General features: G+C 35.3%; 1 protein-coding gene across 1 annotated transcript in view; it reads left to right on the forward strand.

Annotated features, from left to right (window-relative positions):
* Positions 1-11378, forward strand: part of LOC104527063 (slit homolog 2 protein) — a gene marked incomplete at its 5' end in the record, with an annotated part of 93213 nt that overhangs the window by 48483 nt on the left and 33352 nt on the right. The window contains 4 exons of the mRNA XM_010170680.2: positions 5107-5181; positions 8247-8390; positions 9835-9978; positions 11112-11278. Of these exons, the coding sequence (XP_010168982.2) occupies positions 5107-5181; positions 8247-8390; positions 9835-9978; positions 11112-11278 (530 nt within the window). The remainder of the gene's footprint in view (positions 1-5106; positions 5182-8246; positions 8391-9834; positions 9979-11111; positions 11279-11378) is intronic.

The raw sequence follows: 11378 nt of genomic DNA on the forward strand, positions 1-11378 counted from the left end.
AGAAGATGAGATAATAATATAATGAACAAACATGAGCAGAGAAGAAGTCACAGATTATTACTTGCTTAATAAGTGCCATATGGGAATGATTTGTAAGCATTACAACTGAAGTGCTCTTCAAGGAGGGATTGAAAGATAACATTAAGACTGCTTTACAAGGTTTTCCCATGTGCAAAACATAGTAAGAACAGGAATGCAGAGATGCTTGAAGGATCAGCAGAAAGATGATGCAGGAGATGAAAGTGACCATCATTGGCAGAGCAAAGCGGGGAGGAAATAGCTGGTTTTCCTAGGAGATTTAGTGTAAAGAGCAGAATGATGAGAGGCAAGAGAGAGGGACTTTGATTTGATGTAGTAAAGCAGGGACAAAGATGTAGAGACAGGAGTACTGTAATCAAGTTGTCACCCATAGGGGTGAGAGGAGCAACATTATGGCATATCTCTTAAAAGATAATCATTCTGCAGCTGGCATCAAAGCAACAGTACAGCAGTGAAGATAAGAAATAATGAGACCATGGTTAAGAATTTGGAATATCTGGACAGGAAAACAAATTTGAAACTGAAATATTGTGTAAATAGAAATGGAGATTTTTTATCTGTGTCTGAGCTGGGAGAAGGAGTTGAACTTAATGATGTTCTACTTATAAAGCTGAGTGGTAATTCTAGTTATGCCCAGAATGATGGCAAATTCAATTGAAAAAGTGTCATATGTGGGAAGAGCAAAGCTCAGCTTTTGGCCACGTTCACACTATTCATCAAGTAGTGCCAGAGAAGAAAATTGATACGCAATCTTGAATAAAGAGAGATGGAGAAATGGGTTGGGTTGGTTTGTTTTTGTTTTTTTTTCATATAGGATTTGCTAGGGATACAATACAGAGGCTGAAGAACCAAAAAGAAGGGGAAAAGAAAAATTTTAGTGTGGAGGAATGTCCACAAGAAGACAGAAAATACTCACCAAATGCATATAATGTCATGCTATAATATTTTGAGATAAAATTACTTGAATTGAAGAATAAAAACTGATGGAAAGGGTTAAAGTGTAAGAGGAGATCATAAAGTAATGGTTGTAAAAATCATAGTTACTGAACTAAGAGATGAGAAATTGAGTTGTTGAAGTGACAAGCATGCACTGTCTTGATTCTAAGCAGGATTCATGTTTAATTCTCTCTGAAGAGTTAATAATCTTAATTTAGTATTTTAATTGTTGATTGTCATATTCATTTATTTACATGTGGAAGATAAACTGTCAAGTGTTTGCTTTCTATAATTATGATTCATACATATTAAATTCAGCAGAAACAATTAAATCATCAAACCTTATCTGCTGTGTATCTTGAACTCTCAAATTTCAGTCAACAAAAAAATTGTGTTTGTCTAAAACATAATTCATGTTTGGTTACACCACGTCTTTTTTAAAACATCCAGTCTTGTTTGAAGGTGTCAGTCGTTTAAAAATCACCATTTCCCTGAGAGTGTTACAGAAGTTAATCATCTCCCATCACTTCTGTTAAAATCTTTTAAAATGGGAAATTTTACTTCCAGATGGAATCTACCTCTCTTCAGTTTCCATCATTGCTTCTTTTATATTTTTTGCCATTAAAGAGCCCCTTTCTACCCAGCACATTATCCAGTAAGATGGTCTTAAATTGTAACAAATTCACTATTCAACCTTCTTCTTATTAAGCTGTACAGATTGTTCTTCAAGTCTCTTGACGTAATAAAAATTTCAACAGCCTTACACATGTTCCAGAGTGGATAGAGGAATTATTTCTGCATTTTTTTACTTCCTCTAAAAATCCAATTGTTCTAGCTAAATACAGCTTTTCCTCTTGTTTCCTCCTGTTGTTCCTGGTCTTTGATGCAGTACCTTATTTGCTCCTCTTGGGACTTCCCAGTCTAGTTTTAGGACCACTTTGTGATTTCCAGTTCACAACAATTACTGGCGTATAAGAGAAGAGCAGCTAGTTAGTTTTCTTTTCTTTTACATGCCAAATTTGAGATTAAGATACTTGTTAGAGTCAAATGACATTTATGCTTCTATAACAGTGCTGAGGAAGGCTGGGTTATTCTCTGCAGGGTGTTGTTTGGAGCTGAGACTCAGCTTGGAAACTAAGATCATAAGTGAGGAAAAGAGTATTGATTGTGTAGGCTGCAACAGTAATAATGTCACATAAAAAACCCCTATTTCTTCAGTGTAGTTGTTTTTAAAATATCTGAAAATAATAATACAGTTCAAGACATACTTAATTGTAAAAGGTGAAAAATTTTAGAAATGAGACAAGTGATGTTCTGTTTCTATTTTGGAGAAACAGAAAATAAAAACAATTTCAGTCTTACATGTTTGATTTTTATGATGTTTGTACAATATCTGATATAATACTAGATCCTAACAAGACAGTTTTTGAAAGCATGAATATCACTGCAGTACATAGCCTTCCAAGGAGGTCCAGCTATTGCACCAAAACATGCAAATATCTACCCATTGTGTTAATAAAACAAGAGAAAGCATCAAATAAAACAGAGAAACAGAATATTTAGACATCATCACCAAATGCTTGTTTACTTTTGTTTTGAGAATGACATTTCAGTACTTTTCTTTGAATAAACCAGATACAAGATCCTTTTCATGATCCAGTGATTGACAGGTAACAACTATATTTATTATCTTTACCAGTAAAGAGCACTGGGCTCAGAAAATAATTATATTAAGATCCGGAGGAAGATACCACCATATCTGTTAATTTTCCAGTCATCTGTAATAATTTTAATTCCTCTGTGTGTGGTATCACTTACCATGATAATAGAATGAAGACTTCTTGCACAAGTATTTAACCATTCCAGATGTAAAGTCAGCAATCTCCATCTATATAAGTGCCATGTGATCCATATGCTTATTCCTCTGACCACAAACTCATAATTTGTAACTCTTGCTGTCCCTTTATTTGTAGATATACTCTCAGTGATGAAGTATGAATTGTGATATCACCATATACACAAAGTTAGAGAGAAGATACAATTTGTGCCACAGTTTTAACCAAACACAATCTAGTGATTCAACCCATGCTTCCTTTCCATCATAGAGAAGTATGAAGAAACTTGTCAAACACTGAAAATCTTTGATACACGTGAAAAATTCTTAAAATTGTTCCATAATATTGATAGTAGAATAAGACAAGTTTAAATAAAATAAAAATTCCAATTCTGCATATGATATTAGGTAGAACTTATTAGCACCACAAGTACAAGATTGAGGAATAACCAGCAAGTAGTTCAAGAGAAAAGGCCACGGTGGTGTTATCATACATATTAAAGATGAAGGAGTGCTATTGGGCACTGCTACTGATTTCATTTTGGGATGTATGTATAGGAGTGTAGTATGTAAGTTATATGAAATAATTGTTTTACTGTACATAATAGGAAAATATCAGCTGGAATACTGTGTCAAGGACTTCACTTTTAAAGATGCATGTGAATCACTTGGAAAAAAATTCAGGGAGAACAATAATCATCTAGAAAAGAAGACTTCCAAGGAAAAACTGAAAAGATTGAATGCGTTTGTGTGAAGGAAGCTTGAGGGAGAGACAAAGCATATTATTTTTATTATGTAAAAGGTTGTTGGGAAGAGGAAAGGATCAAACTGTCTGTCTTTCTTAGTGGGGTTAGAAAAGTTAGCAGTAGAGCACAGCAAGGAAGTATTATTAGAATCAATAAATGTTTTCACAAACAAATCATACTATTAGACAATGTAGCACTTGAAAAGTATTTGAAAATGTCAACATTTATAGAACGCTTGGCACTTCTGTTGTTGATGGACAGGGAAAAAAAAGACTGTTTACAGTGTTGATTTAACTTTGTTAATGGATGCTGTGAAAAAAATAATTTGATACAGTCCCACTAAGTCCCATTAAGTTGTCCAACTGATTTTCAGAGGTGGTAGCATCTTTTGAAATTCATGTTCCTTGTATCCAAAATAGTCTTCTTTCAGTTTGCTGAAACTGTTGTACAGCCATACCTTCAGATTTACAACCTTAATTTCCCATCTGACTATCATTGAGAATGAGCAGGAAGGAAGGATGAATGGGCAGCTTTCTTTTATTTTCTAGGGTTTTTTTAATCTTGTCTTGCAATAAGGCAATTCTGAAAAGCATTCTGGGTTTAGAATTTTGCTGAATTTCATTTCACAGTGATCGTGTCAGGCATCTCTCTTCCTTCCTTTTTAAGATCTCTAAATAGAGGTTGGACAGACTCCCTTCCTTAATAAAATTACTCCATTAAAACATACAAAGAATCTTAAGACTCATAATTTCCGTTTCCTTTTCAAGAAAGGAAATTGGGAATACTGTGTCAGTGCAGATATTTTCTCAAATATAGATGGTCCCCTAACCTAGCAGCTGCTGAAGGCATACTATGCTGAAGCAGCCTCGATACCTAAGCAGAAAAGAGCAGTATCCAGCTAGTATTTGTGGCTCATTGTATACCACCTTGTAGTGTTACAGAGCTTCCTTTTGCAATATATCTGTGTCAGGTGTAGTAGTCTGAAGATAAACCATGGTCAGAGAAATGTTTGTAAATTCTTGGGAAGACCTATGCAGTGTGTTTCAGTACCTATTGAAAAGAAGAACTAAGCATTAATTATTTCATTCTTGTAAACTGTGTTCTGTGAGCACTTCCAGATGTCTAGCAGACCCCACCTGATATCCTTTAAAGAACAGTAGACTAATCTTCAGTGGTTTATATGTACTTCTTAAAGATTTTTATTTATAAGTTGCCATGGAATCCTTCCTTAGTTACGTTTTTGTTTGTAACTTTCTTTAAAAGAAAAATTAAAAACATCATCTTGTATTTCTCAGCAGTTTTAGTTGTATGGTATTTTGTGATCTGGTTTTGATTCTGTATGTCTTATATATGCCGAAGTTTAACTAATGAGGATGTTCATTCATAGGGATGACCAGAATTAGAACTGTCAATATATAAGGAATTGTTCTTCAGCTCTAAGTTGAACACCAGCTATTCAGTTAAACTAGTCTGAAAACCTTACTTACTGTGGAACATTCTGTACCATTGCCTGAATATTTTTTTTTGTGAAATTGATGTAATTTCTTGTAGGCGACTAAATAACAATGAGTTTTCAGTCCTGGAAGCTACTGGAATCTTTAAGAAACTTCCTCAGCTGCGTAAAATGTAAGTGCAACTTCAGTGACCTTGTCTATACAGGTGGCATGTTAGCTCCTTGCCTTTCTCCACCTCTCTTAGTTCTTATCTATAAAGGATTCAGTACACTCTAATCAAAGATCAAGAATGGATTTAAATTAATCACTGAGGTAGATCAGAGTTGGCAGCTCTTCTCTGTGGGACTAGACACTGCCAGTAACAACTTCTCATGGTGTGTAGCTCTGGCACCTTCACTGCAGTGTCCAGCCAGCTGGTCTGTTACACAGCCACAGCAGGGAGCTCACAGTATAAGCTGCTCAAAAACGGTTTCAGTAGTCTTTTGTAACTTCTTGTACTACTCCCTAACTAGGCAATTTTGCCTCTTTCAGCACATTCAAGACATGCCTTTGATTCTGTGCTTCATTAAACTGTCATTAGATGAGGGGAATATCAAAATTAAATGACTGAGAAAAAAATGGTTTGATAGCTCATCCATGTAAGTCCATGTTCACAGTTCATGTTCTAAGAGGAGTTTATAATCTTACCAGTTGCACGTTATTAAAAATAAATCTATGAAAAGTTTTTCTTTTGCTTATATAAAAGACATATTTGAGAGTAGATCATTCAGTTAGACTTAATGACTCTGTGCTCAGTCTTTTCAGGATATAAATCCAAACGTAAATAGTAAGTGAAGAAAAATGCAAGTAAGAGTAGATTGGATTAATGAAAATGATGCACTGCTTTTTGAATGTAGTCACCCAAGTTACTACCATTTGTAAAGGTTCAGTCTATATTACTAGTGACCAAAATCTCAAGGGGAGCAATAGTATTACTTAAGCTATTAGCCTTACCCAGATCCTTGCTGGCAGTTGTCATGATCACAATTGATTAAATACTTATTACTGATTTTTTTTAGTTGATAGACCAAAGATTAAAAAATAAAACAAAACAACACACAGGAAAAAACAACTTTGCTTTTGACCTGTCACCTGAGTACACCTTGCCACTTCATATTGGGCTGAGATACTTAAAAAAAGAATGTAGGAATGCTTGCACTGCAGTGTTCTGGTGCTATACAGGAGATACTCACTTTTCTTCCTTCCTCAAAGATCTCAGATTAACATTTTTTACAGCTACAGGTTGCCTTTAAAATAAATAAAATACTTGTTGTGGCATACATACACATGCACACACACACATGCACACACATATATCAGTCCTTCATACTTAAGAAAAACAGGGAAAATGGTTTATACTGTCAGTACTTATATATTTTCAGTCTATAAAGGTATAGCTTAGTAAACATTTCGTTTCACCTAAAGCTAGCTTGCTACTTTTTAGTTGAGGAGGTGTTCAAGACAAAAGAAAGAAGAAGAAGAATATTATTTGGTCTCAGTGCAGCTGTATATTGGAGCTCCCAAGAGCTTTGAAATCTGGATAATTGAGGAGGAACAAAACTGAGAAAATGTTAATGAAAAATTAACATTTTTATATAATACTGCTCCATAACTTCCTGATATAGTTATCAGTTGTTACAACATTCTTCAGTTTAGAGAATAGTACAGTGACTGGTTAAGCATGATTGGAAAGCAGTGAGGTAATGATGTGACAGAGACACCAATATGAGTGAATTCTGTATTTTTGTGCAGCTCATATTTCTTCCGGAGGTTCAAATAGGTGCAGAGGTCTTTCTGCACAGATGACAATGAAAAATCGGGGCCTAAATGTTTAATTGATTTGATGGTTCATCCATAATAAAGCACGTGTATGCACTGCATCATTGATTAGCTATGCAACATTAATCCTTAAAATATCCCTGTGAAGTGGGTGAAGTAGTATCCGTGTTACAAGTGCATGACACAGATAAGCCAGCTGAGATGAGAAATAATGAATTTCTTGCTTACAGTCTTGTGCAGCACCTTACAGGAGACTGAACAGCTCCACTGTGAAACGAAATGAAAACAATGATTGTATGCTTCATCACAGGCAGAGTGTACATTAAATTACAGCTAGGCTAGAGATGAGTAGTCAGCATTCAAGATTAAGCCACAACCTTGTTTTCTATGTCTTAGATAATAACACTAGTTCATTCTGGCAAATGAATAAATTTTTGTTCTGACAAATAGTATCTTTCTTGATTTGAACAACAAAAATGGTGTTCTCGATGTTGCATCAAATAATGTTTGATTTTATTCCCAATTCCATCAAATAAAAAGTTTTTAGCTTCACTTCCCTTTACATTTTCTCAGAGCATTTCTAAGAGCTTTTTAAAAATAACTAGTGTGTTATAACAGTTAAGTGTGTAGATATGTACTTCTGTAATATGTATAATAGTTATAAGAAACAAACGCAACAAAAGGAGGCAAGAATAACATGAAAAATCTTTAAGAAAATGTGTATTGTTGAGTATGTATGCTTTTGTATATACTGTACAGATACTAGCCATTTGGAATGTAATATCCATATTTCAAGTGAAAACTATAAATGCTAAATATTTTGGCAGTATTTTAGGTCATTTTCCCACATTTTTATCTGCTTTGCATGCAAATTGCAGATAAATGAACTATCTTGCTTATAAACCCTCCTTTTTAACTAATGTCATAGATTATTAACGTCTCATTTACTGTTTACATTCACACATTACATTTACATATGTTGCTGTTTATACTGTTTTCTTATATTTGTGTCTACCAAGGTGAAATAATCAGAGAGGTTAGTTGTGCTGCTACTCATACAATGTATTTTTGTTATTAATTTGTCTAATAAAGCTACAAGGACTGAAGACATGAAAAAAAAATACAGTCACTGACAAGATTAAAAATTATGAAAAGATGATCTTGGGTAGCAGCAGCATGGATGGTGTAGTTGCCATTATTTAAAAACATCTTCCAAAGATTGCTTTAAAAATCTTTACTTCTTTAGTTAGCATGGTATTGAATTTAGCTTTTATTGCTGTCAAGTTGAACAATAAATTTGTTGCTTTTACACAGTATCTCAGTATCTTGAAATCAATGCAGTATGCAGCATTAAACAGTTAATTTAGGATATTTAAAAAAGAGAATGTATTTTTCTCTGTTTCTGTTACTGTGCAATAGAAACCTGAGCAATAACAAGATTACTGATATCGAAGAAGGAGCATTTGATGGAGCCTCTGGTGTGAATGAGCTATTGCTCACTAGCAACCGCTTGGAAAGCGTTCGACACAAAATGTTCAAAGGACTAGAAAGTCTCAAAACACTGTAAGTGTAATTATTTGTGTGTTTTTATAATTTCTTTCTGCCAAGTATTTTTTAAAGTAATATTCTATCTATCCCAAAAACTTTGATTTTGGGAGATTAGCTATGGATTATTAGTTATATCTTAGTTTTTGTTCCTATTTTACAAAAAGTTATCATATATTCTGTGAATCCATCAATTATTAATATGGATATAATTCTTTATTGTGGTTACTTGACTACAGAAACTTAGAGTCCTCTAAAATGATGAAGCCGTTGAGAACGCATAAACATCCCACTGCAGAAACGGAAATGGGAATAATCATCTGCTTCAAAGTAACAGAATTTTGCATGGGAATTACACATTTTATGTAATGGAGTCTGATTCAATTCAGCTCAACCATTACTGAGGATTTTGCTAGAGGAAAAAACTATTCTGGTGGATATTGAAATGTGGGAAATTATTCTCTCCTAAGTAATTTTAATGTCATTTCAACAGTGAAGGGAGGAGTAAAAGCAATATAGCTTGAACTCATTTCATTCTTTCCATGAAAGTAGTTTAGCTCTTTCCGCTCAAAAAAAGATGTTTATACAATCCACAGCTTCTTGGCCTTCTGATCGGCAGAGCAGAGCCAAGATCAAATGGTCTTTGGGGCTTCAGCTGTCCATAAACATTAGATATTTTCAATAAATCAGGCCTATCATTTCTAACTTTACATTTAAAGCTGCTAAAATTCTTAGAAACAGCTACACTTAGACAAGAGCATGGGGAAAGAAAATACTCATTTATTGATGGACAGATAGGAAAACTTAAAACTTCAAAGCCTGCATGTTTTACAGAAGTATGAGCATGTTTTACAGAAGTATGAGCAATTTTGGAATAAGTGTTTCTTGCTTAGTATTAAGAAATTTTTACAAAATCTTAGGGCATTGCTGAGGACGAGTCAGAGTAGCCTGATTTTATTTAACTGAAATGCTTGAGAATGTAGTAGAAGTGGTTTCTAGAATTTATCCTAAGTAAATTCAGGTCCAAGGGGCCTCAGGAGGAGGTCAGCTGGTACAGCCTTGTGCTCCATGTAAATAGCAGGCTTGGAAACATGAAGAAGAGGCTGCTGTGTATCACTGATTTGGGGAATTCCAATCAATTTAATTTACTGTCAATTAAACTAATAGTTACTGATTCTGGTACTGAAAGAAAAAAAAAAACCAAAACACAAATGCTTAGGGGAAACACCCCTTGCTTCTGTGAAACCTACCCACCCAGCTTCCTGTTTCTCAGTCCCCTCCACGCACACCGCACTTAGTCCCTTCAGCGGGGTGACAGGCGGCACAGGGGTCACTGCGCTGGGCTTCCTCGGCTGGTAGCATTCTCTTTGGAGTCATACCTCTTGGCCCCTGCTTGGGCCACCACTACAGCTCCAGCCCCTGCTCGGGCTAAGCTAAGAAATGCTGATCGTTCCTTTCTCAGGATGCTGAGGAGCAACCGCGTGAGCTGTGTGGGAAACGACAGCTTCACGGGCCTGAGCTCAGTCCGCCTGCTCTCGCTATATGACAACCAGATCACCACGGTGGCACCTGGCTCCTTCGATACCCTGCATTCACTCTCTACATTGTAAGTCGCGCTCGTGTTTTACCTTATCCAAGCTTAAACGTCAAATGTTTTGGGGATGTTTCTGTTAATGGTTTACTGTATAATTTCACAGCATGAAGTAAAGTTAAAGGAGAAAAGAGTTAATAAAGGGGTTTTTGAGAAAGTTTATTTTCTGGACCATCTTGGACACATGAATAGTATGTTTTCATGGTGTCCTTGGATGCAGTGTTAGACTGGTTTCCAGAAGTGCCTGAGAAGGCATAAAAAACATCCTGCTTGCCCACCTTACAGAAGCCCACTGATCTGAGCCAAGTAGAAACCCACTTTTTGGATAGGCATTGCACAATCACAAGTGGCCAAACCACCATATCTGTCTTTTTGCACTGTGCCATCCAATTATTATCTTAAATTTCCTCAGCCTACAGGGGATCTTTATTCATACATGTTTTATAATGACGCTTCAGTCTCATTTTCTATAAAAAGCAGCATGTCTTTTTTTTATTTAAATATGATGTAATTAAGGGAAGGGAAACTGGTGAGCAAAGCTGTCACTGAAGAAATGTTTTTTTGTAGGTAGCATCATTCAGGAAAGTGCTTAATCCCATTTTTACATAAAAAGTGACACTTTGCACCAAGTGACTAATTTGTGCATATTAAGGATGGCATGTTTATAAATAATGGAATTGTTGATAGGTTTGTGCTGAGGTAAGGAGATGCCAAAAGTACTGAAACTTCTAGAAGTAAATTCATTTTTGTAACTGGCATGTAATCAACTTAGCTGTCACTTCAGATAGGAAACTTACTCTCTGGAGCAAATAAAAGATGGAAATCTTGAGATGACAAATTAATGGAATAGCTGTTGCCAGGTTAAAGCTAATAATGTAAAGTAATCACCCTTCATTTCTACATGAATTTATAGCATTATCAGTACAGAGTGGCTTGACAAGAAGTCAGGTCTTTGACAGTTTTAAATTATTTCTAAATGAGTTATATCAAGATTCACCACGCAGAGCCTCAATTACAGCTTTCACCTATGTTTTATACGTAGTATTGTTTGAAGAATGGTATTTAAGCGTAGCTTTTTGAAAATAGAAATAGAATACTTAAGATGAAAAAATTATGTCATCGGAAGTAAACTTTCCCGTGATTCTCAGAAACCTCTTGGCCAATCCCTTCAACTGCAACTGCCATCTTGCATGGCTTGGAGACTGGCTAAGGAAGAAACGCATTGTGACGGGGAACCCTCGCTGCCAAAAACCCTACTTCCTCAAAGAGATTCCCATCCAGGATGTGGCAATTCAGGATTTTACGTGCGATGATGGTAAGAAAAATAATATTTGAATTTTTTCTAATTAAATAAAGCATTACTTGAAATGTAAAGTCTTGGAGTGACAGTTTACAGAGATGACTTAAAACTTTCC

The sequence above is a fragment of the Antrostomus carolinensis genome, unplaced genomic scaffold (genome assembly GCF_000700745.2).
Source record: "Antrostomus carolinensis isolate BGI_N321 unplaced genomic scaffold, ASM70074v2 scaffold4246, whole genome shotgun sequence".
NCBI classification, from domain to species: Eukaryota; Metazoa; Chordata; class Aves; order Caprimulgiformes; family Caprimulgidae; genus Antrostomus; species Antrostomus carolinensis.